A 27,500-nucleotide genomic window follows, 5' to 3' on the forward strand; every position below is an offset into this window, starting at 1 on the left:
CACTGGTTGTCGTTTTTGTTCTAGGTTTAATAAGCGTACTATAAAAAGACACTTTGATTTCACATGACACTACTTCGGTAGAAAACTTAACTACACAATGCCGTCGGAGCAACCGACTACCGACGTGCACAAAAAATGCAAGGATAAGGACAGGCAGCCTAGACCCAAGCCAGACTCCGAGGCCTTGGCTGGACAGGTCTCCGGTTCACCGGTCTTCAGTGAGGCTCTGACGCAGCCCCTGACTACCACAGATTTGGAACTCGAGACCGCTTCAGAGCCTTTGGCGGAGAGTGCTAGGCCGATGCAGCCATTTGGTTTGGCCCCTACCGATGACTCTGCAGAAAGAGATGTCGGTGCTGCAGAAACACCTTCGGTTTTTGAAGGCGTCTTCAGACAGACTATGCTCACCATAAAAACATATCCTAAGCTTAAGACTCCTATTAAACCAAAAAAGACTGCACTTCAGTCTCCAGTTCAAGGCCCCATGGCCCCATGCCTAAGAAACAGATGCTTAAAATGGCTGAAGATTTGATCTCTTTAATCAGGGGTTCCCAACCCCCACCCGACAAAAGGCCTAGACAAGAGGAAGATTATGCCTCCTCTGATCAAGTGTCTATTTTCTCGGGCTCCTCTGAGGACCAGGATTACTCCTTTTCCCCTTATGAAGATTCTGATGCTGAGGATTCTATTCCCTCAGCTTCTCCTCCTGAAGAATACTCCTTTGGGGAAACTTTACACACTGAGGGAACATTTTCACTGGGAAGGTCAGGACTACTCTGACTCAAAGAAAAGGCTCAGAGAGTTTATTTTACTCACCCAGCACAGACCACTTGCCATCCCCCCAGTTTTAGACATTGTGGATGATGTTTACTTGAATCTAGTTTGAACCCAGATTCCCTGCCTCCTGCTCCAGCCAAACCAGACAGATACTATAGAGTGCCTGACTCCCACAAATTCCTTTATAAAAGCCCTCAGGGTCCCAAAGGGGCTAAGGCTTCTATGGCAAAAAATCCTGAACCCTCTGAAAGGGACTCCAGAGCACTAGACAGGTGGGGGAAAGGTTTACACCTCAGCCACTCTAGCTATGAGAGCACTAAATTGCCAATTTCACATGCTAAAATATCGGCAATTTCTCAGTTAAGACAAAAAATGAGCACACTCCCTCAACAGTCTGAATTGAAAGAAATGCAGGATCTGTTGCATGCATCTGAACAATGGGCAAACATACTTTACAATGTGGGTTTGATTCTTTAGAGGCTTCCTGCAGAGCAGCTGTCACTGGGTCTGTTATACGTAGGCATGCTTGGCTAAAGGAACAAACTCTGCCTGATCATGTTAAAGCAAAGCTTTTAGATGCTCCCTTACAGCAGGATGTTCTTTTTGGAGTTAAAGCAGAAGTCGTCTTAAAGAAAATGGAGGATAAGGCGAAATCTATGCAGACAGTCAAAGATTTTGTACAGGTACAGCCACCTCGCTTCAGCAGAAATTGGCCAACAAAAAATTGGTCCTTTCCAGCTACTGACAGACCACAGAGGGGTAAATACAGACGTCCAAGAGGCAGAGGACAACCACAAGCCTAATACAATGGGGCACTGCAACACAGAAGGGAGGAGAAGACAGGCCCCAAACTACTAGAAGGCAAACTCAATGACTTGCACCTCATCTGGCCAAGCAACACTCTCTTGGCAGCTCCCTTGGGAGGAAAACTCAAACTTTTTTTCAGAAAACTGGCACATTGTCACAAAGGACAAATGGGTCCTAGACATAATTTCACGAGGATACAGATTCCATTTCCACACCTTGCCAATGAAAAGTGGAATGCCAAACCTGCCACAAAATCAATGGGCAGAGGCACAAAAACAAATTACAGCTGTCATGGACATGAGAGCCATTCAACTGGTACATACATGGGAGCAAGGCCAATGATTTTACTCAAGACTCTTTCTAGTCCCCAGAAAAGACAATGCCTGGAGACCAATTCTGGACCTTTCAATTCTAAACACTTCTTACAAGTACCCAAATTCAAGATGCTAACACTACAGCAGCTTCTTCCCATGTTGGGCAAGAAAGCATGGCTAGTAACGTTGGACCTCAAGGAGGCATACCTGCATGTCCCTATCAGACAAAGTTGCAGAAGATACCTCCGTTTCATTGCAGGTTCAACCCATTACCAATACTCTGCACTGCCCTTTGGCTTATCCACTGCACCCAGGGTCTTCACAAAATGCCTGGCACCAGTAATTGCATACTGCAGACAAAGAGGAATTCAAATATACCCATACTTGGACGACTGCCTCATCCAAGCAGAAAGCAAAGACATCCTCTTACAACATCTGGCTTTTGTAAAACATCTTCTAAGTTGCCTGGGGTACACAGTAAATGAAAAGAAATCAAAACTAGTACCCTCACAACATATGACATTCCTGGGTGCCAGCTTGAATACAATGGCCCAGAAGGCTTATCTGATGCCAGACAAACAACTACAACTGACTCAATATTTCAAAACAATGGCAACAAAGACCCAACTCCTGCAAGAAAAATTCTGCAGGCCTTGGGCTTCATGGGGTCTTGCATACTTCTAATACCATTTGCAAAGCTGCATATGAGGAAATTACAGTGGTACCTAAAAAGCGTATGGTCTCGGCACAGCCACAGCTTGGACACTATCTCTCATTCCCTGCCTACAACAGGAGTTTCTGTGGTGGTCACAGGCATGTCACCTCAACAAGGGTCAGCCTTTCACCTTGCCCCCAACCAGGCAAACTATGACAACAGATGCATCGGACTATGCCTGTGGGGCACACATGGCAGGACAGTGCATTCAAGGCATATGGACTGCAGATCAAAGGAATCTGCACATCAATCAAAAGAGATGCTAGCTGTACAGAATGTTCTGACAGCCTTCAAGAACCTATTACATCCAGGACAACTCACAATAAGGATGGACAACACCACAGTAATGTGGTAAACAAACAAGGGGGTACACACTTCTACCCTCTATGCAGGCAAGCAATGACCTTGTGGAACACAGCACTGGCTTACCAAGTTCCGTTGCAAGCTCAATTCCTGCCAGGAAAAAAACACATTGGCAGACTACCTCAGCAAAAACATCATGGATCCCCACGAGTGGAAACTGAATCCTCAAGTATTTGCAATGATAATTCAAAAATGGGGCCTTCCAGACATTGTTTTGGGGGCTGGCAAACAGGTCTATCAGCTAACAAAATTTTGTACAAGGACACTACACCATCAAGCTTGGAAAGTGGACGCACTCTCATTCAGTTGGAAAAACCTGACAGTATATGCCTTCCCTCCATTGCCTCTCCTCACAAAGGTGCTTCTGAAAGTCAGGAAGGAGAGACCACGACTGATGCTCATAGCCCCAGACTTGGCCATGCCAGCACTGGTACCCACTATTAAGGAATATGGCCCAGGGCCCACCTTGGATTTTACCACAAATTGCCCATTTGCTCACACAGCAAGACAATCAGATTCTACACAGCCAGCTCAAAACCTTAAATCTGGCTGCATGGCAAATCACTTAAGCATCCAGCCAGCTCCTCTTTCCCAAGCAGTTATGGATGTTATTCTGGAAGCTAGGAGGCCCAGCACCAGAAAGGCCTACTCGGACAAATGGAAAAGGTTTTGCGCCTGGAACCAAGCTAAAGGCCAAAATACACTTCAGCCTCACATGCCTCAGATCCTACAGTATTTAACTGAGATGCTGCACAAAGGGCTTTCTTTTTCTTCCATTAAAATCCATGCATCAGCTATTTCAGCCCACTACAACACGGATCCACCCTTATTTTCACATCCACTTCTAAGGCAGTTCCTCAGAGGGGCAAAAAACATTAGGCCCCCCAGGAGCACCTACACCAACATGGGACCTCAATTTTTTTCTGAAAAAACTTGCGCTACCTCCCTTTGAACCAGCTTTCTCTGCAGAGCTACAGTTTATATCATGGAAGACTGCCCTGCTGCTAGCAATAACTTCAGCCAGAAGAGTCTCAGAGCTGCGGGCACTAATGGCAGTGGAACCTTTCCTTATTTTCCATCAAGACAGAGTTCTCTATGAACCAATCCTTCATTCATGCCTAAGGTGGTTTCCAGTGTGGCTTTAAATCAAACCATCCACTTACCCACACCTTCTTCCCAAATCCGCAGAACAAACGGAAAGACTCCTGCATTCCTTGGACATTCACAGGCAACTTCGTTACTACTTGGATAAAACTAAGGTTTTCAGAAAATCTGACCAGCTCTTTGTATCCTATGCTACAGCTTCACAAAGGAAGGCTATATCAAAACAAACCATTTCCAAATGGATAGGGCATTGCATTCGTTTTTGCTATACCCATCATGGAAAACCAGTTCCTGCTACCATTAGGCCCTACTCTACCAGGGCAACAGCTACATCTACAGCCTTCCTCAGGGGGGTTCCAACCAAGGAGATTTTGGAAGCTGCAACTTGGAGTTCAGTACACACCTTTACCAAACACCATCACTTACCACTTTACTCTAAGATTAGAGCTGGCTTCGCCACTGCAGTTCTGCAGGGCCTTCTAGCTCCCTCTAACCCTCTATGACTCCTCCACCCATCCTTAGCTTTGGGATTCTACCCAAGTGTGATGACTGCAGCAGGGTAACTCGATGAACATAGTACAGTTTTGTACCTACCATAAATGTAGATGTTAGAGTGTACACCCTGCTGCAGTCCAGGTTACCCTCCCTCCATCCCCTCTGACCTAACTGGCTAAATCTCTACAATACCTTCCTGATGTATTTGCTTTTAGCTGGAGGGATTTTGTGTTTTGTGCTAAAATTTTTAAATTGGTACTAATTACTGGCCACCTTTTTGGGGGGCACCTGACATCTGGGGCAAGAAAAACTGAAGAAAATGGCGTTGGATGCATTATATAAACCCCTGGCGCACTGTCAGGGAAGAAGCGACAGCAACCGACGCCGGACCAAGACTTTGGAATTCCGGCCGACTGCGGGACCGCCTGATGACAGGATAACCCAAGTGTGATGACTGCAGCAGGGTGTACACTCTAACATCTACTTTTATGGTAGGTACAAAACTGTACTTTTTCTAGTATAATGGGTGTTTGTAGACAATGTAGTACTTGGTCTATAATAATTGAAAATATGATTTGGAGGAATATATGTCCCAACAAGACATTCTGTACTAATATCCTGCTAAACAGCTGCTATGGCCATAGCATCTGGCCCGCTAAGCAGTGAGAGATATCAGACATACCTCTCAACTGTACAGTTCCTCACCGAATGTCCACATTTTACCATCATGTATTAGCTGGCAGTTAATGTTGAGCAACAATACCTTTTTAATGTGTTTGGAAATTTGATGAATTGGAAGATTAAGTAAACTAACATAGTCAAAGGCACTATGGGACTGTGCAAAGATTTAGCTAATATGCAAAAGTCTTCTGGTAGAGGCACATGCAGTTCATCTTAAAGCAGCTAAGATGGTCTACCATCTCATCCCCAGCTGATAGGTTGTGGCACCTTTATGACACAAGTTCATATTGTGGCATCATCCTAAATGAGGGTAGAATACTGCTCAAGGCTAGGCTCATACATGTAACTGATATCAGTGACCTCTTTAGGTCTTCCTAAGTAGCTACACGGACACACAGGACCTACTATATTCCTGTGGAAGAGATTTGAGTTTGAGTAATGGGTCTGGCAACTGTATCTTCAGTGTCTTAATGCTGCAGAAGTTAGGGAAATAAACTCAGGTTTATCTCAATATGATGTGTTTAGAACACTGAGCAGGTACGTTTGTCTCTCTAGTTATGCATTTGTCAGAACTATGGGCATTTTACTCTGAAATTTCTTTTCTGGACAATAGTATTCCAAAGCCGTCAACCAATGTTGTGAAAATAACCCATTTTGTCCTTGGCTCTTCTGCTTCTTACACATCTGTGACTGAATTTGTTATTCAGTTTAGAAGCTCAAGACAAATTACAAAAGTTATCCTTTTTGCATGTGAAAGGAACTACAAAAATTCCAATACCCTTGCTATGCATACAGTGTTTTTATCATGCTCAAAATTGTGAGGACTTTATATTTCACAGGCCTGGGCAGCATATACCCATGCCACAGACTGCAAATAATTATCAATAATATTGAGAGCTACAAGTCTGTACCTTGACTAAAGGTTCAGTATCTATTCATAGTACACTGTTTTGTTTTAACCACTAATAATAATGTGGCTTAGAACTGAAGATATATCTTTTTTTTTTGTAAAATGTCCAACTGTTGGCAAACACTTGATAATGCTTTATGCCACAGTTACCACGTGTATAGATATGTACATATATTTATTTTTATTTTATTCGTCCTTTGTTAACCTGGTTAGTCCCACTAGGCTAGTAGCCTCTTTTTGAGGAAGACACAAGGTGTGGTATTTATACTATTTGGGAGGGGGGATTTTGTCAGGGCATTGTGAACTTCTCATAGACTTTTGATAATTCCATGGGATTTTCTATATCCACCTAAGCTAATGGCAACTCGGACAGTTGGGACCTTTTGTTTAAAGAATGATATAGTGGGCAGTGCAGCACCCCCTTTGTGCTGTACTGCAGTGTCCACAATCCAGCCAAGTTTGCAGTTACATATACTTGTGTCCTGTTTCTGTTAAAGTCATTTAGTGAAATGAGTAAGGCTCCAGTAGGTTCTTTAGTTTCCTCAATTTGTCTGTATGTCAGATGCCTTAAAATGACTTAACAACTTGGCAATCCAAGCTTAGAAGTCCTTATAGTTTTAGCTGCTCACAATTTTCTTCCTGACGCAGACTTGTAAAAAAACTCTTGACGGAGGGGTTGGATAAAAATTAAATCTGCTGCTCAGTAAAATACATTTTCCAGTGTATTAATTCTATGTATCATCTTTAGTACACTATCCATGACATCTGCCACAGTTGTACTTCAAAACTGCCTTCATACACACTGCCCACTTGGATACAAGCCTTACTGGTGACATCAATTTACCACCCCCCCCCCCATTGTGTCTTGACTTCAATACAAAATTTTCCACACTTGCACCTTCTGTTTTGCAACTCCCATCAGAAATATTTCTCATTCTCTCGCTCTCTCTTACCAGGTTTTATCTTCAATTCTAGCTCTTTTCTTATGTTATACTTAGTCATAATTAATATACAACCTTTAGTCACTTGTGGGTCTTGAATAAATAGTATTAATATTTTGTCATTGTATCTCTGAATTGGGAAAATCTAAATTATTGTAATGGACTTACCAGCCAAAAAATTGATTAAAAATTCTTTTAGTAGCCAGTGTACTATAAAGAAACTGTGTCATCCGACAGTCTATGCCACAAGGATACACAGTGGTAATCCATTACATAAAGCCATCACAGTTTTGAATGTGGGAAAAGACTATGCACATGCAAATGACATTGAGATTTTGTTGCAGTTTCGGCCATGCTCAAAATAAACTATGGAGTTATACGTTGGCGTTTCAGGTGACACTCCATCCTCTGCTTAAAAGTTTAAGCTAGGCAATGCATTAATATTTAAGAATGTAAGTGTGCAAAATAAATCTGTTACAAAAAAATGTAGTTGGATTTTAAAGTTAAGGCTGTAAGCCATTATATAATGAATACAGGTGGCAAGGCTTGCCCCTTTATGCAGTTGCCCTAACTGTACCTTCTCGGAATGTAATAGTCACTCACACTATGACTATTTTCTGGACTTGCCTTACTCTAATTTTCTATCATAATTTAACTCTTCACCTCTTTTATTCATTACTTCTTAGCCTTGCTTATGAGACTTTTTCTCCTTTCAGATTTCTCATCTACTTTCCTAGTGTAAATGTATAAAAATATAGTTAGTGCCTTGTTTCTGATCACACATTCCTTTGGCTAGCAGATGGTAGTACATAGTTAGTTGTTAAAAAGTCTGGTTTATCAAACAGTTGTTTTAATGGATGTGTGCACATGTCCAAGTTGGGGATGTCCAAGTTGGGGAAGGGGGGCATGTTTTTGTGTTTTAGTGTAGGCTATGGGTTTAAGGGTATAGTTTGGTGATGTATTTGTATGTTGGTGTATGTCCAATACTCTTGTTTTGTGATTAGTGTTATGGAAAGTAAGGTAAAGTGTAGGGTTAGAGGCAGGCTTAAGGTTAGCAAATGGGCTGCACCAACTTAGTAATCTGCGCTAACCTTACCTTAACTTAAAAACTCAATAAATAAAATACATTTCTGTAATGCTACCACAAATCTGACATATTAGAAGGTATTTTGGTGTAAATATCACTAGTGGATTTTTTTTGTCTGTAGTATGGTCATTCTCAAAATTGTCTGCTGTTTTACTTTCTATTTAAATTTAATGATAGGATCTATTAAACTGTAATTGTATGTAGTTTGACTATAGAATTTTTGCATCCCTTGTTAATTTCAATGTAACTAATTACGGTTTACCTTTCTGCTTGCGCTGATGCTGAGATTGCAGCAAGCTGATCAGTGTTCTGTCCCAGTAAACAAATACTAATAAATAAAGCACAACAGTGATGTATCCAGTAAACCTGGATATATGCAGAAAATGTGCTTTGCATTTAATTATTTTCAATGCTAAACTGATTGAAGAACTGGTTTTCATCTACAAACAGCCCTTAAATCCTAGACGAAGCAGCTTATCCATGGTCACCACCTAAAATGTCTCATTGAAAAATGTGTAAGAAGCATTTAAAATTGTTCAGAGATTACATAATTGATCATGCCAATTTATAAGATGAGTAATAGGCCGTACAAAAATGCCACTCAGTGGGAATCGCAAATTACTAGGCTTGCGGTCAGAAGGACCTTAGAGGAATGTATTAAGCCCTTCAAGCAACTCTATAGAGGGAAACGTTGGCAGCCGTTAGTCACAGTACATTTCGTAGGAAATTGATCTTTCTAAAACATTTTGACACTTAAATTCTTTCTATTCCCTATGCTGTTAGGATAAACCATTATGTAATAAACTGGTTGCATCAGAGAATGGCTTCATCAAATTCTTGATTTAACTGTGGATATCAAATAGACTTAAGGACCTGAAGTCAAGAGTTCATATAGAGATAATGAAATTTTGAATTGATTAGGTGCAACAGCCAATGAAGGGTGCAGAATTTGCACAGCCCAAGTGGTGCTGGATGGATGCAAGAGGAATGGTGAACACAACTGTAATGTGGTGCTTGGAAAATTCCAGACGGTGTCATTTCCGGAAGGAGTAAATGTGTGCTTAATCCATGCATGGTGGAAGCACCTGCAGCTCTATTTTTATAAGAAGCAAATGATGCATTGTTTCAGAAGTGCAACTTTAACTGTGTTGTAGCTGTAATCCATCAGGGAGCAGAGGTGACTGATCTCAGTCAGCTGATACGTTTTTATTGCATGCTAACTTTGTAGCATGTAGTGTACCCTGTATAGTCACTGGTCATGTAACTCTTGTAGTCTCTTACGATTTTGCTAAGCATCTTTGAATGCCTGATTGACAGTAATCAATTTACTCTTGAGAAATACTATTTCCCCACGAGTATCACTATCTAAGGAATAAATCACTTTTATCCTATGTGCTACCATTGACTGCATTCATTGCATGGTTTTTAAGTAGAATATTTTAATTTGTAGAATAAAATGTATTAATCAATTTACCTCTATTGAACCTAGTATCTGAGATCCGTGGACTACGTTTTGGGATGTTTATAATCTTAGAGTACCATTTATATGGAGCAACATTGTCAAATTTGTACATTTGTAGGTTTAGTATCATTTTTGCAGATCTGCTGTAAAAGTATGGCTCTTTGAGCATAAAACCAATGAATACGAATAAAAGGCTTAAAATGCTACCTCTGACATTACTCCCAAATGAATATTGTTTTAAAGTGTGTCCTTTGGTGTATAGTTTTGTACAAGAATGCAGCAACTATGCAGCTACTACTACTGATCTAGTTAGTACACACAATGTCTAGTTACCAGTCTATATGACCTGTAAAAATGTGAACAAATGTACAGATTAAGACTATTTTTGACTGCTAGGAATAAATGAAGCTAATATTTTAGACACTATTTTTTTCTTCCAGACTACTATACACTGAAAGTTGGAGGTTTGATCATTGCTGCTGTGCTCTGCGTTTTGGGGATTGGCATTCTGATCAGTAAGTGCCTTTAATCCACTCTGAAGGAAGTAGTTTTCCATGATAATTATTACTGCTGTAGTTTTGAGATGTTATCTTGAAGTCTCTTCTTGATAAGATGCCTGCTGCCTCTATCACTAAGTTTTCTGTACTTTATCCACCAAGATCACCCAGGTAATATGTCATGGTCTATATTTGGCACCAGAAGGTGGAATTTTTCTCAAAGGCAAATCTTTTGCGGTCTTAACTGCTGAGCACTTGTCTGCTGCACAGGTTTTGTGTGTCTGAAATTTTAGACCATCAGATCCTATTTTAATTTGAATTACGTTTGATGGTTCATCTCTTCTTCTCTGCCTCATTGAACATCTAACTGATAATGGATCATGCTTATCACCTTTGTTGGCCATGCTCTAGACTCCAGATTGTGTATATTATTAATTATTATTATTTAGTTCTGTAATGAATCATGCTTCATGCCCTTATTGGCCATGCTGTAGATTTCAGATTGTGTAATATAATAATAATAATTAAAAAATGGTAACTTCAACAACATAATGGTGACTAAACGGCAGGAATGTGTTTGCGAGCACACAAGCACATGTTCCTGTTTGTAGGGGCATGAATCAAGATGCATAAATGTGTTTACCTGGGTATTTTACTGTGATTGAATGTGGGGACCTTGATCGATCAAATGTTGTGAGAGAGCAATTATTGGAGGGTACCTCTGCCAATGTGATATATATGGTCCACCAGGGAAAATGCTACTACATCTGTCAGGTCTGACAGTGCTGCCCGATAGCTAGAATGTAATTAAGGGATGTGCTAAAGAGCCAGTACTGAGGTCTTTTTCATTTCAGCCATAGCTGTGTCTGTGAGGATATTTCTAAATCGGGGAATTATATCAGTCACCATAGTAATGTGGGTTACCAAAAATTCTAATAGGTGATCTGAATGTCTGAAGGACTCCAAAGCAAAATACTGCAACATTTCCACAAGGCACCTACCTCTTAATGCACACGCTCTTCTAAGGAGCAAGGACTGAATGTGTTTATTTTGTGTTGAACAAGAGATGTGATGCAATTAACTTGAGTAAAACCTCATTTTCTTTTCAGTCGTGTATAGTCCTGGGAGCTTTATCTCTGGGACTGCATCAGTGAAAGTTGGATTACACTTGGTGATGCTTACATCTACCAAGCTCGAGCTTCAGTGAAGCCTAAGCTTCAGTTAATTTTTTTTTTTTTGTTGTGTGAGGGTTGACACCGGGCATGATAGTCTGCAATATAGCAGTTGCTCTGAGTAATTTAAAATTTGAGCTTCAAAGTGTTTAATTTGATAGGACTTTGGAACTGAAGATGTAGTCAAAACTTCTACATATTTAAGCAAGAATAACATTTACCAAGGAGAAACTTGTAAAGCTGTTCTGTTTACTAGAACTTGGTGTCCTCCAATATTCCATAGTAACTTTGTATGGAGCTTAAACGTACAGGGATTTGTCTGGTGCAAAACTTTTTAGAGTGAAAATATTATATGGGTTTTGTATTGACACAAATATTGTGGATGCAATTTTCCGGTTGCTATGCCTAGTCCAAGCTGTTATCCCAACCTGATTTCAACCTTGCAGTCCTAAAATATTGGTCAAGTTCTCGGACTATTATTCAGTGGTAGATACTAAAGCACATAACTACACTTTGCAATAAGGGTTACTAAAAGCACACAACTACACTTTGCAATAAGGGATTTCATTAAAACTTAATTAAATGCACTACACTTTCATTGTGTGGGTGTGCCTTCTTTGAAGGTTGGGTACTGGGCTGGCAACTTGACACAGTAAAAACTCACTGCCAATCATTGGCGGACCAGAGTTCCGCTGTGGCGACCCCTAACGGGAAAAGCTGAAAGGCTTTCATCTTGCATAATTTCACTGTGTTTTGACTGTACAGTTCACACTGAAAAGTACAGTTTTAAACTGCAGTTTCTACTTGCATAATTGAGAAGACATACTGAAATATGTAAACAATTTAGCAAAATGTAATACATTACATTAAGGAGAGGCTTGGAAAGTCGGCTCACAGAGTCAATCTGGGCCATCTTTTAAAAAAAATGCTTTTCTTTGATTGTACGCAAAGGGTGTGGGAAGAAGTGAAAATGTTTCTGTTCTTGCTGAACCAGCCGAGAGAACACAAGCCTGTATTTTGTATGAATCTGGGATGCTTCTCCTATGTTTTTATTCTGAAAGGATTTTACAAGTGGGCTGTATAAAAATGCTGAATATATTCAAAATAAGTGAGATTTAAAGGGCCACAATACCCTTAACATGATGGAGAACATACTGCATGTACTTGACTCTGCTAATGTGTCTGTAACACAGTTTTTATTTAATTTTAATCAAAAGTGGCCCTTGCAGAAGACCGGGCATGATCACCTCCGCTCTCAACTGTCCAGATTTTTGCATAATGTCCAGACTTTTTTCTTCGTTTTTGGTTTGTTCCTCAAGACTTTTTTTCTGGCAAATTGGTGAGGACTAAATTCAATAAACAAGTTTGACTTCATATCCTTCAGAAAATGCATGTAAAGCAAAACTTTTATTCTTAAGACAAACATTATTTCAAAATTTGTCCCTATTTGTAGTTCTTTGTCCCAGAGTTTAATTTTGCCTTTGCCCAGACTCTCTTGTGGTAGGATGTTGAGAGGTATGATGGTGACACAATTTGCTTTTTCCTGTAACGTGCTGCAAGTTCTCAAAAAGGAAAACATTTTGCCCTACTGTTATAGCACTCATTATTTATTTATGGGACTCTTATTGGTTTCTGTTATTGGTATCAGATTTCTCAAATTTGTAAATGTTCAGTTTATGTATTGTCCAAGGATACAGTGGAAGAGAAATGTGATTTATTTCTGTCAAGGAAAAAAAATGGAATGCAACAAAGTAAATACGATTTTGCAGTACAAATGCTGATACAATACTGTCAAGATCTGCATTACCACACCTCTTGGACACCTGAATTGAAGATCTCAGTTTAAATTTTAAAGAAAAAAATTGCCAAAAGTATAGTCCAGGACAATTTGGTAAAGCAAATGTTATAGCTGCCCTTCCTTTCTAACCAAACAGATCTAAATAAAGGCTAAAAAGTCATACAGTCAGTGGCTACTATTGCAACTTCCAAAACTGAGACTGAAAAATGCCAACAGTTTGGCAAATTGAGTATGAAATCCAAAACTTAATAAAGTTTTCCAAGCTATAGAAACTTCCAAGGCATTGGTACATGACACACTCTCTCCTAGTTGTCGATTTAACCATACTGTCGCGGTCTTCTGTCAGCACTAAAAAAACACACATTAATAGCATTTCAAGAAGACTGTTTGTTTTTCCAACAAATAGTTAATCAATAAGAAATGTTTACCCTCAACCATATTCAAAGCTCTATATTAACAGCCCCAACACTCAAGTCCCAATATTCTTTTAGTTGGCTAAAGGAAAATGTAGAAGTCCAATGGTTCAAATTGGCAACCCATTTGTACTATCTGAGATCTAATGAACCATCTGAAGACCTACTTAGAGACAAAAATCCTCACAAATGTTAAGTGAACCAAGCAAATTCAGACCACTCCACTGTCTAGCAGCCACCGACCACTATTGTTAGGAGCAGAGCTGTTTATTATGGGTTAAAGAAAAGCCAAATGGCAGTGACACTCTCCTCTACTCGCAGGGCACTGCTGTCCCGTTTTTATTTCTTTACCTGAACTGAGGAGGATAGTACTAGATACAAAAGCTGACATGCACTGCTTCTTCCCTTCTCACCAGTCCAGCATTCCCAATACCAGAGGTGGTTTCAGAGTTGGAGCAGTGGTGGTGAGACCAGCCTCTTGATGGTCAAAGCTGTACTCTGGAATCAGAAATGCTTTTGAAAGAAGCTTGGGAATTTACCTGATGTCCTGGCCAAATTACCTTTGAATTTATAAATACTGTCTTTGAAAAAATGCCACAAGGGTGGTGGAACTAACCATGTTGGCAAAAGTGTGTGTGTGTGTGTGTGTGTGTGTGTGTGTGTGTGTGTGTGTGTGTGTGTGTGTGTAAAATAAGCTACTTTACAATAAACTTTGTACAAGTCTTGAAGGCATATCATGTAAAACTGTGTACATTGCTTTTATGAAATGCACAATGAAAATAAGTCTGCCCAGTAACCTTTGCAGTTAATACAAGCAAGTTGCAGTGTGCAATGTCTTTTTATAGGTAGTGTGTTTTGAACATCAAAGCTTATATATATATATTTAAGCCAGGTTAAAATGCAAGAATACTAGCCCTTAAAGTAAGCAAGATGTGACTGAGCTAGCTGTATAGTTACAGTAAACTCTCAGTTAACTGGCACCCTTGGTGATTGGTAGATTCTGGATAAATGTAGCTTCTGGTTGCTTGAGAGTTGCTATTAAAAACAGGACTGACTAATACTGTAACCCTATACTATTTGGCTTGACTTGTTCTCTGGTTTGGGAGAGAGGGCTTTATTCCTATTGTCATTTTTAAAACTCAAACTCTAAAAATGTAAGGTATGTTTTTGTAGGGGGGGGGGGTAATGTGCAGCACATGAAAGTTGAAAGGTGTTTCTTTATTTTTGCCAGTTGCTTGAGTTCTGGTTAACAAGAGTTTACTGTGTGAATAATTTGGGGACTGAGAAATTAATAACCAGGAAGAGAGCATTCTAGTCATCTGGGGAAATGTAGGAAATACCAAATAACAGCAATGTCATAGAGCTTTATGTCCAGAAGGTAGCTTTGGTAGGGTCCAGCTTGTGAATGGTACATCAGAGCTGTACATTACTTAACCAGTTGCCAAGTAGACAACAGAATATCCACATAAGGTTCTGTAGCATTTACTGTGGCTTGCTTTCCTTACAACTGTAAGGCCCTAACATTGCAACTGCAGGTCATAGTCATTTAAGGTCATATGAAACAAAGGTGCAGTTTGCCCCTCCCCCCACCAGTTATATGAAGTAGATGGTCCTACAGGATCTGATCAGATTCCCATCTTGTATGCAGATTACTTCCTTCTTTGCATGTTTAGTGGTCAGCCTTGCTGTAACCATCCCAAGCGAGCCTGCAATGAAGCATAAATGTTTTATATATGTATACTACTAAAGTCCCAACAGCAGCTGGTGTTTCATGGAAGCCTTAAAGCAGGTAGATGGGCTTAATACTTAAGTTTGTGTGACATTTGTGAGATTTTTCATAGTGTTACAATCCTTACGTCCAACAACAAAAATGACGTCCTGCATCTGCTAATGCCCTTGTTTAAAAAATTTGCACTGGCACAAGGCTGCATTCAAATGCCTTAATTCATCTGTTCTTGCAATAACCGGGTGAGTTGAAATGTTTAAAATCCATGAGGCTCAATATTAATAGCCTTTAACGAGTACAAGCATGAAACCATGGTCACTGAAGTCTGTTATAATTTCACAATTCTGGCATTCATCTAGCTTATAAATGGAAGGTGCATGATGAATAAATCCTATATTGAAAGGGATCTGTCACTAATTCTTAACACAGGGTGATGCAGTTCAGGGGATCTTACACTTGTAGCAAAGATTAGCAGTAGGTGTGTCTGTGATGGTGGGGTGTGTGCGCGCGTGTGATGGTGGGGTGTGTGCGCGCGTGTGATGGTGGGGTGTGCGCGCGCGTGTGATGGTGGGGTGTGTGCGCGCGTGTGATGGTGGGGTGTGTGCGCGCGTGTGATGGTGGGGTGTGCGCGCGTGTGATGAGGGGGTGTGCGTGTGATGTTGGGGGTGTGCTGCGTGTGATGTTGGGGGTGTGCACGCGTGTGATGTTGGGGTGTGCACGCGTGTGATGTTGGGGGTGTGCGTCGTGTAATGGGGGTGTGTGCGTTCGTAATGTTGGGGGTGTGTGCGTGTGATGGCGGGGTGTGTGCGTTCGTGTGATGGCTGGGGGTGTGCGCGCTTATGTGCATGTGTGATTGTGGGGGGGAGGTTGATGTTTATTCTGTAAAGGTTGTTTCTGTAGTTGTAACAGATGTCAAGAATATCTGAGTTTTCTCTCTCTCTATTGGCAACAGTGATTTTTGCCTTGCATTGTAGGTGTTTAAACAAGGTAGTAGCCAGAATATTGGCAGAGAGGTTCAGCTACATGTATCTCTAATGTTCATGAATAAGCATTCTAGATAATAAGGTGGCAAGGAACACTATACACATATATAATGGTTTGTCTTTTGAAAATGTCACAACATGTCGTCAGCCATATCTTTAAGTTAGAGTAGCTATTTACTGAAAAGGCTGTGTACTTCTATAAACTAGTATTGGTCTTTTCCATTGAAAAATAACACTATCCAAAATGGACTTCAGTTGCATTAGTGGTATAATACCATACACATAGCACCATGCCAACTCTTCTACCTATTAAAGCCCCCCCCCCGTACCAACTCTCTACAAAAGAATGCCTCTTGTCTTGTCTTGTCATTTGAATTGGAGGATGAAGGAGATGTTTCCTCTGGTCTAGAGGTGCAAGGTTTGATAACACTCCGCCTCTATTGCTTAACTGTGGGATTCTGTGCATGGCTCGTAACCAGACACTGCTCTCTGGCTTAGTCTGAAAAAGGTCTCTGGAGATCAGTGCCCTACCCCCAGAAAACAAATACAAATAAAAAATGCACTGCAACATGAGCAAGGGAAAAATGTTTTTCTGTAATCCTGAAGGTGCAAACAAAACCTGAACACTATTCCCTTTCAGATTTCTTACCCATTCCAGAACTGGATTTGGCCTATTTTTTTTTTTTTTTTTTTTTTGACCTCACAGCTATAGGTTCTCTACTTCAGCTCTCAGGTGGTTTACCTTCTGTGTGGGGTCTACTTGTCATTTCTGTTTGTATGTGTTTTGTCTAGGTGCTGTGGTCCCACCCCCACCTAAACACATTTCAAAGACATATGGATTGAGCACTCTAAATCAGCTGTAAGGTGTGAGTGTGCATGGGTGTAGTAGGAAAAAACAATGACCACAGGGTGCCACCTTAATGTCGGCATTGGCTGTGGATAACTGAAAAACATTAAAGTCCTTTTACCATAATGATTTTTCCGTGAAGAAAAAAAGTATCCTACTTCTGTATGTCCAAGTTTCTCATCTCAGGGTGTGCACGACCTTTCAAAACCTTTTTGAATCTCATAGTATAGATATCCCAAAAATCTCTTAACAAGAAACCCTGTTAGATGACTTGGGAGACTTGCTGTAAGGTTCTTCACCACCTGACTGAACAGTGTCTCAGATAATTCAGTTTATGGCTTGTGTTAAGCATCTAAATATTAGTGTAATAATTAGCAGAAGAAAAAGACAAAAGAAACACTGAACTTCCCTGCATTCATTCATTAATTCACATTCACTGATCCACAAATTACTTTTTCTGGTCACCAAGTCTGTGCAAAATCCCTCTTGAACAGGAATAATTTAATCCTCTTTCTTTTAATTTGCCTTTTATTGTCCATTCTAATTCAACCCCTAGGGTAATCTAGTCAAGGTCACAGTATAAAAAAATGTTATACCTTACAACTTGCACTTCATGGTGATTTCTGCTTGATCAGTAAATGACTGCCATCTCCTGAGTCTCTCTTTAATTCCACAAGCAGCCTTGTTTTCACGTTTTGCCCTTGTACCACACCACCCATCGGTTTGAAACACAATCACTTATTGAGTCTCTTGTCTATACTCCATATGTTTATACTATCCAAGAGAACATCCTCCACCCCATGTATTTCATGTACATAAGTTACCTTAAATAATCCACATTGCTGTTTTGTACTACACCCATAAACTAAATTTTAATGCAGTCAATTTGCCTGATGCACAGAAGTAATTTAAAGAGTGTAGGCTAAGCAGCCTATATGAAGATTTTGCATGTCAGGACACCATATATGCTTCTGTCAATAGTTCAGTTTCATGTCCTGCAGCTACAGAATGCCTCTTGGGATTAGGAACACTTTTATTTATTTATTACAGTTTGACTGGGATAGTCCACTGGGACTGGGCGAGCCCATTTTCTGTGGAGGCCTAGGGAGGAAAGCTTTTGGAGGCATCTGCTGATTAGCAGGCCATTCCTTTGAAAACTCAAAGAACATATGAGGCCACACTGATAATCACTCCCAACAAATGTGATCTGCCTAGTTCCATATCCAAGAATCCGCTTAGTTTTCTGTCATACTCAGCTGGGTATAGCAGAACAATATCTGCAATCTTACATGTTGGCCAATAGTGGTCTGTGCCGACTGTTTAGCAAAGTCAGGCCTGTGCACTATATCCTTTTATTATGTGCATAACAGCAGTTTTAGAGGGATCTTGGAATAACCTGTACATTAAAAATTGCTCTTGGGAGAACTGGGTTACACTGTCAGACTAAATTTCTCCATCATTCTTCATCTCCTCTGCTAGCAAGAGCTCTGCAATACATTTCACTTTTTTTTTCATTGTCTATCTTTGTCAAAGGCAGTGACATGATAAACCGACAGTAGTTAAAAAATGTGTCTCAGGGTGTGGAGTAGATGGGGGGAGGGGATCTGTTTGATCAGTGGTTTTGAAGCACTGCTCCAACCTCAAAATTTTCCCTTCTCTGGGGCATGTCTTAGTGAAGCAGTAGAAATTGGTATCTGCCATATTTTCCATAAGGCAATACAATTGTCCACTCTGGTTTCACTTAAAAGAAAAAAAAATCAAAGAAATGAAATTCTTCAGTCCTGTATTGATCATGACTGGAAGAAGATATCCTCTTTATTGTCAGAAATATGTCAAATCCCAGAAAAGTAACAAAGTTGTACCCACTTATTTAATATGAAATATTTTGGCCTGGCATACCAGTGGAATTTATTTCATAAAGAAGCATTTTTGTGTCCCTGCATTTCCAATCCTTTTCTACTTGCAATCTAAACAAAGGTTATCTGTGAGATGGTGACATAAACGTAGAGTAAATGGCAATGAAGACTTCTCTGTACTTAAAACATTGGAATGAAATAGAACTTTCGTCTCTCACTTTGAGACTATGTTTTTTCAAGAACTCTCAGTTATCCGTAAATGGAACAAACTGCATTTGGTGCTGCTTGACTCTGCCACATTAAAGCACCAGAAGAAAATTAAAAATGTAGAAGTGTAGGTTTTCTTTTTTACATGGACATGTGCGATACTTTGTGATCACTACCAGTTTGGTAGGTTGGAGACCGATACTGTCGGCACTAAAAGTGCAACTCAAAACTCTGATGTGCAAATCAGACAGTGAAGCTCCAAAAATCACTAAGATTTTTATTGCAAGTAACATTTTTGTAATTTCTAACATGGGTTGAGGGAGAGAGAGAGGCTGCACCACCCTCACACACACCTGCTCCTTTATTTTTTTAGTATACCCAGGGAGTGAGGTGAGTTCTAAGGTACTTCACTGTTAAAACACCTATTGAGATGGACTGTAATCACACCTTTTACTGATCTGTGTATTGCAGTTCTGCCTATTGACTTTGTTTGGGATGCCTCATTTAAGTGAAGGTTTAGGGAGGGGTTCAGAATATTTGTAGTTCTGGTTTACAATTTAGGATTCCTGGTTCAAGTGTATTGAATTGGACTGGGTTTCACCTGAATGGCTGAGGCTGCATTAAGACTCTAGCATGGCTGGTGATTGGATAACCGTTCAGCGTGAGTTCCTCGAGTTAGCAATGTACGGTGGGGGTGTTGGTTCAAGCAGGGGACTTTGAGATGGAGTATCACAAATAAAGGTATTTTTAAACTAAATGTTAAGGAAAGAGTGATGCTCATTGGGTGTATACATACCCAAAGGATGGTCAGACAGCTTGTGGCTTTTTCTTTTTGTTGCTTGAGGACCTGTTTATGGAAGCATAAATAGGGCTTAGGCTTTCAGAGTCTAGTGTAAAACAAAGTGGAAGCACTAAATGACAAGAGCCTGTGCTGTAAGTCGCGCATCGATTGCAACATGTAGATATTGACAGACCTGAATTAGAATAAAAAGAACAGCAAGAAGGGGCTGGCATAAAGGTACAAGCAAAATGTCCACACCATCTTTCCAAAGGGCATGTGGAAGAAGAAGAGGAGTTTAAATGCCCAGCTATGACTGTTATGAGCAGCAATGTACGAAAGCAGCCATGGTCCCATAAGAACCAACGTCCCTACATTCAGTACTGAGCTGAAGAAGCAAATGCATTAAGTCATTGAGGGTACTTGTCAACATTTCCTTAAAGTCTTTTTCATAGACAAAAAACTGGGCACAATCTACTGTGATCTGTAGTCAGTCTGTCTCTCTCTCATTTATAGTACTCTGTATTTTTTTACTAGTTTGTTTCCTTAGGAGCCGAGTAGTTTTAAATTATGCTTTGACATCACCATCTTGAAAAAAGTCTATGAAAAGAGAAGCAAAAACTGGAACTGGGATTTTTAACTATACAATTAAACGGATTAAGGTTATTTTCCAGACATGACCAAGGTCAAAGGAATAATGACAAATTCATTTGTATGGGTAGTTTAGATTAGCTATATAATAAGGATGTTTTTGGAAACTGGAAATAAAACCAAGAAAACAACTAAATTACCCAGAGAAATTGCAGAAAACGTCCTGTCAACTCCATGTAAATTATGCACATCCTAGCCGAGTCCTGGATTAGGATGGCAGAAACCTTGGCTACTGAGCTATACTGCTGGCTACCATTAACCGCAATGAGATGCTTTGAGAGCAGAGGCTTGCATTCCCAAACTGCAAGTGCAATGTTTCATAGGAAAAGAAGTTGTGATAATAATAAAAAAGGATGCAGAGTAATTTTAACTCATTTCCTCCAGTACAGCTCTTTTGAGTGTGTACCTTTAACTCCCAGTTGGTGTGGCTTAAGCCTTTAAAAATGAAGTTCTCACCTTACAATTCTAAAAATTACTCACTGAGTACAAATATCAATACAGTTGTGCTTGCCATCATGTTTGCTTCAAGATGAAATATTCTGATACCTTGTATGTAGCATGGTCTTGGAATTATTAATGCAAACATGAGCTAGTAATATTTAACGCCTAGAAGTGCAGTAGGGGGTTACTGCAGCGCCTGTAGGCACACTCCGCTGTAATGAATTAAGATGACCTGATAGAAGGCCAATAAAAAGAGCAGTTAGTCTCTTTCCTTGGTATGTGTAGCAGGCATCTAACTGTAGTCGAAATGCTGAAGGCCAGGAGAGACGCATTACAGTGGCTAGACTATGCATGTGTCAAGTATATGAAAGCATGTTTTGAGAGAAAGTCAACCTGATGGTGTGTAGTGCTAGGTATGAAGGATGGAGCTCCAAGGCTAGCAGTACTATCTTTTTTGAGTAGACCAGAATCCTGTTCTTCCCCTGGGTAGGGACAACAGACTAGATGATGGGCTACTGAAGTTGAAAGCTATAAATTGTTGCAGGCAATGCACAGCAAAAACTATAGGCTTCTGGCATGTGGTAATAAAATCTTAGACCACAGCTCTCAACTGTCCAGATTTTTGCACAATGTCCAGATTTTCAGGTCATATTTGGAGGACTGAAGTGAAGAAATGACATACATTGAGTTTGACTTCATATCCTTCAGAAAATACATGTTGACACACATATATCCTGTTAATCTAGCAACTTTCTAAGTTTTTATAAAAGCAATAGTTAAAATCTGTCTCTGGGTCTTTGTCCCCCTCATTATTTTAGGCTTTGTCCAGATTTCTTGCATTAAGAGGTTGAGTGGTATGCTTATGAGGAAAAACTGTAATGGGGTGCGTTTTTTTTTTAAGTAGAGTGCGTAGGGAGAGTTTGTAAGTGCCATATTAACAAAGAGGAGAGTAGAAAAAATCCAGGCAGTACTGGGGGGGGGGGATAGAGAAAATGTTAATAGTAGCATAGTAACATTTGGCTGCGGGCAACAGATTTTCAGTAGATAACGAAGTGTTGATAGTTAATGGCATGTATTTCTAATATCGAACAGACTACCATATTAACTTCTGTTGGTATGCCATGAGGTCTGGTTTCAGAGTAATACTGAGAAAGGGTGGAATAGAAGGCCAGTGCAGTGTGTAACTGGATGAAAATTAATAACTGCTGTTTAGTTTCTCTTGTAGAATATTTGTTATGGCGATTCAGAGAAAAGTAGAAGCTTTAAAATGTTCTGTGCAATAAACAGTGGAATACAACTAGCCCTGTTCTGTTTTTGGAATGCTGGGATATTCTGACCAAGTTGAGTTGGCAGCATGAGAGATAGAGTGAGTTTACTGATGAAGCGGAAGAATTGTGGAGACTACAAAGCATGCCTGCATATCGTTTGGCAATGTCAGCAAGAAAACTGGTGTATAGGGTGAATGACACATTTGCACTAATTAAATCAAGCTGGCAGTCTTACTCAGAATGTCTGAGTTAAAGCAAAATGTATGGCTACCTTTTATTGCTGGTTATTAAAATGTAACTTGTCTACCTAATGCTTCCATACTCTTGATCCAATTTGTATATTTTAGTGTACAGTATGGAAAATTGGTGAGGACAACCTTTTTGCTGCAAATGAGAAGGACAAACTGCGTACCGCAGTTTGTAGAGAAAATGGTAAGCCACATTAAGAAAAAGCAGCTGTCCTGAAACTGGTGAATAATTCTGAAAGGAGGGTATGCAGATAAGGAAGACACTGGTAGCTCTGTGTTAAGGTTGCCTGGTGGTAGGAAGTGAAGTATCTGGAGCTTGTTACTGGAGGGCTGTGCAGAAGAAAGACGAATTATGTTATGTTGCAGTTGGCTTTTGTAACAGTCCATCATGCATGCTTCTAAATGTTTATAGATGCTGCTTCCTTACATGTGAATGGGAACATATATATTTTTTTCTTTTTGGGAGAAGGGAAAAACTATTCTGGGGCAAAAATTGCAGTTTACCAAGCAGCTTCCTTCACTGACTTTTATACATCTAAACTGTCCCGATTTTTACAGAAAGTTTAAATTTTTGTCCCATTCTTGCTTTGTTCCTCCATAAATTTGTTTTCTGGCAAATTACTGAGGACTGAAGCCACTTTTAAGGATACATTTTTCTGTTTCAACTTTATACATGCTGAAACAAATCATTATTCTAGTAGTAACTTTCTAAGTTTGAGAGCAATATTCAAAATCTGTCCGTATTTTGGGCCTTAGTTCTCCAGTTATTTTAAGGGATTGAGATGTTCTGACTGTCCTTTTTGTTTTACAGGTGGCAAATGCAGATGCAGATTTAACCAAAATAAAAGGTGAGTGTGTTGCATAGTTAGTGAATGGGATGGTGCTCTTTATTTGGGTTGTGTGAACTTGTATGCCTCTGCATAGTGGTGCCTGAAAGTAAGTAATGAGGTTTTCAGGTGATCTGCCATTTTCATGTTACATTTGTTACGCCATTTCCTTGCTTCAAAATGGCAACTGATGCATTACAAATAGTGCAATTTATCTTAGAAGTCAGGTTAAAGTAAGAGCACTTTAGTTTCTCACCTACCCTGTTCCCTTTATACATATTGCTGACCCACCCTGTTCTCTTTATACATATTGCTGACCCACACGGTTTCCTTTATACATATGCTGACCTGATGTATTACCTGCCAGTATAGACAGTGCTGCATTTAGGAAACTGCAGAAGAAAAGAAAACATTTGGTTTTTGCTGTTTATATGTTGTAAATACAGGCAGTTGAAGCAAAATTTAATGTTTTGATATAGAGAACCATTTCTTGAAATACAGAGAAATGCTTTTCTTGTTATGTTTGTCTCTACTTGCTAGGGTAAACAAGGACTTGGGTAAACCATGCCTTCACCCATGCATTTTGTTTTGTTTTGTTTTGTTTGTATTAGACCATGCTGAAGTTCTGCATGGTCTGCATAATGGTTTAATGTTTGCCGAAGGCAAGGTAATAAGAGATGTGAAGGACAAAGACCTGTTTACTTTCTGTGATTGGCTCGAGTCCAAGGACACTACAAATGCAAACTGTTGTAGTGCAGACGTTATTGCTTTCTTTACTACTTATCAGACATCTGTTCAGTACAACTAAGCCCTTCTAAGTTCCAAAGTGAAATAGCAATGTAAATAAAATTTCAAGCATTTTTAGTGGGATGTTTGTGTTTACTGTGGTTTACCTCATGGTATGGCCTGATGGTCTGTTTACTGCAGTATCCATCCTAGTGTAATTTCTTTTTGTTGCTGCTTTTGTGTTTGAAGTTGTTTTATGGGTGACCTTTTTGACTGAACAGTAGATGCAGTTATTTTTCTAAATATGAGTACTGGGGAATGAAGTCCAGCCAAGTTACTTTTAGCCTGTCTGGCCTGCTAATACAATTTATAAGATCTGTAAATGCCCAGAATTGTTCCTCATAGTGCAAAATTAATAAAGCATGTAATTCAAACCCACGCAAACAGTTTACTGGCATACTTTCACAAAATTTGAATGGCTACAAATACTCTGTGGCTGAATATGCAGCTGTTTCAAGCCCAAACAACCTGAATGAATGCTTTCATTGCTTACAAAAAATGGGACCGAGTAGGAACGTGTAGTAAATAAAGCTAATGACGGGAGCATGCATAGAAATAATGAAAGTTGCAGAGAATTTATGGCTAGAATTGCGTTTGGTGTTTGGGCATTGGAAATGCATATTACTGAAGATGTTAACACAAATGTTTGTTCCTACTTAAATGGCAAGCTATGCTTTCTGACCTTTGGTAAAGTAAGTTATCTAGAAACAGCCATGGGTAACTAATTTTGAGCATGATTTGGGATGGAGAGTATGACGCCGTCTTGCCACTTTTGAATGTGGTTGTGATACACATTGTGATGAAAGGAGGTACTGCCATCACAGCTAGCTGGAATTTTGTAAATTATATCATTTTGTGAATATCAAACTGATTTATACAAGATGCCTGTGTTACAAATGTATTAGAACTGTATGTCATGTGCAAATCAAACTGATTTGTATAGGTGTTTATGTTGAAAAGGTATGTTTTCCTGCACCATTTACCCTTTATCAAGGATGCATCCTGCTGGTTTCTAATGAAAGTTTAAACTGGGTAACATTAACTTAGTCAAACTATAAAAGTTTGTCTCACCATGGGTTGCTCTGCTGTCCCAAAATTGAAATGGGCTTTTTCCTTGATTGTTCCTGGAATAGCCTATTAGAAAACAATGGGTAAAATATTGGTGTTAAAGTTGGATTTATACTATGTAGTGTAGTAGATCAGCTTGCTGTATACTTGCATGAAAGTTGGCTATTAATTTTTATTATAAAATAATTTGTCATGTTCTGATTCTATTGTGTCTTTTTAGGAGAAGGCCAAAAGAAACTTCTCAAGCACATCAGATACTCCCCAACCCAGGTAATAACTTTCCACCAGTTTCCTATTATATGCTAGCAAGTCAGTGTTTCAGGTGTCTCTGTGGACGGACGATTGTGGTTGCTACCTTTAATTCAGTATGCAAATCCAGTATTCATAAATGGCCTTTATTTTAGCTTCTTTCCATATTCTGCTCTCCACAGAATGGATGTTCTAGTTGTCTCTTTGGAAGAAGTTGTTTTCCTTTTTCCTTTGTATTCAAAGTGTGTGTCTGTGTGTGTGTGCATCTGTGTGTGCAATAAAGTATGTATAACATAACATGACTCCAATTCTGTAGACCAAATTTACACTTACATGAATTTCAATTTATTACAAAAAATATAAAGAGCAACCAGCAAAATACAAATTACTAATAGCACTGGCTAGGCAGAGAGTAAAAGCCAAAATATTTATTAAAAAATACTTAAAATGTTCACAAAAATACTAGTAAAACAAATGGGATGAGCGATTTCATACTCAAAGGTACTTTGTCAGATCCATTCTTACATCAATTAATACTGCACTTGTATAACTCAGTGTTTGAGGTCGCACCAAAAACTTGAACCAATGTTCACAACTTGTTGACAAGACCTGTTTGGACAGTGCATTCCTGTCATCCTTTCTAGTATACACATGTTCCTTATATTGTCTCTCAAGCAGTGGTTAGTCTTTCCCACATAGAAACATTTGCAGATAACACAAGAAGCACAATAAACATTTTTAGTACTACAGTCTGCATAAAACCGCATATTAAATGTCTTTCCTGTTTCTGGATGCACAAAATGATCATCCTCCTCAATATATCTACAGACATTACAGTGACGGCAGGGACCGGTCCCTGCTCTCTGACTAACTATCCCCTCCTCACAATCGGACAGGAGTTTATAACACACCATTTTCTTTAATGATGGACGATTTTTGAAACAAAAGGAAGGGGTTTCACCCAGCAGTCTCTTACAATTGTCATCTGAAGCCAAAATCTTCCAGTGTTCCTTGACAATTTCACAGACAGAACCTGAATCCCTGGAATATGTAAGGTTCATACGTACAAGTTGAATAGCGCTACTGGTAACAGGGACAAGATCCTCACTTAAGCACCTAAAGTATGGTCTAGTACGTATGTCCCTTAGCATAACTGCATCATTCTGTGCAGTTGCTATATCTAGGTCACTGTACCCTCTTTTCATTAAATTCGAGGCAAGTGAGTCAAAGTAGTCATACATGTCACTGTCTCTTGTACTTAGTCTGGCTGTCCTAAAAAACTGACCTTTGTGAGGACATTCTGTTTAACATGTTTTGGATGCATACTGCATGAGTGTACTATGTTAGTCTTGCAGGGCTTAACATATTGTCTCATATGTATACCATCTAGTGTCTTAATCACTGTAACATCTAGAAAAGGGATAGACTGTGGACCATTCATAAGTAAATCTGAGAAAGTTGGTTGTACTATTTAAATGTCACAAACTGGTCAAGGCTTTCTAATGTGTCTCCCCATACAAGGAAGAGGTCATCCACATAGTAACCATAGTAGAGTACAGATTCCTTGAACCTGTTGTCAGAAAAAACATTCTGCATCTCCCATTCGGCTAATACCATATTGGCGTAGCTGTTGGCACACACCGTGCCCATAGCTACCCCTGTTTTTTTGTAAGTAGTGTTCGTTCTCAAAGATAAATTCATCACTACTGAGGGTGGAACTCTTCCCTAAATGCTTCTGAACTAAGTCAATGCCTTCATCATTGAGAATGTAGGTATACAATGAAGCAACATCCAACATGACCAATAAGGCCTCTTCTCTAAACCCTGTGGCAGACCAGTTGCTCAATTTACTCAGGAAATCCCTGGTGTCTTTAAGGATATTCCATATCCCACTGACCACTGAACGAAGTTGTTTCTCTACAAAAATGGATAGCAGCTCAGTGGCCCATCCCCTACCAGACACTAGGGGCCACATAGGTGGATGCAGTCTATCCCTTATGTACATTGGGAAGTCCATAAGTTTTAGGTA

The 27,500-nt window shown here is 39.6% G+C and overlaps 1 protein-coding gene across 2 annotated transcripts in view; it reads left to right on the plus strand.

Moving 5' to 3' along the window:
* Positions 1 to 27,500, plus strand: part of LOC122809171 (FXYD domain-containing ion transport regulator 3-like) — a 240,474-nt gene that overhangs the window by 120,232 nt on the left and 92,742 nt on the right. Inside the window, exons 6-8 of one of the 2 annotated variants that reach the window (XM_044080461.1) lie at positions 10,097 to 10,171; positions 23,353 to 23,389; positions 25,443 to 25,492. In XM_044080461.1, the coding sequence (XP_043936396.1) occupies positions 10,097 to 10,171; positions 23,353 to 23,389; positions 25,443 to 25,492 (162 nt within the window). The remainder of the gene's footprint in view (positions 1 to 10,096; positions 10,172 to 23,352; positions 23,390 to 25,442; positions 25,493 to 27,500) is intronic. The other variant, XM_044080460.1, reaches the window with a different exon arrangement.

The sequence above is a fragment of the Protopterus annectens genome, chromosome 8.part0, assembly GCF_019279795.1.
Source record: "Protopterus annectens isolate FY-2018-M chromosome 8.part0, PAN1.0, whole genome shotgun sequence".
Taxonomy (NCBI): domain Eukaryota; kingdom Metazoa; phylum Chordata; order Ceratodontiformes; family Protopteridae; genus Protopterus; species Protopterus annectens.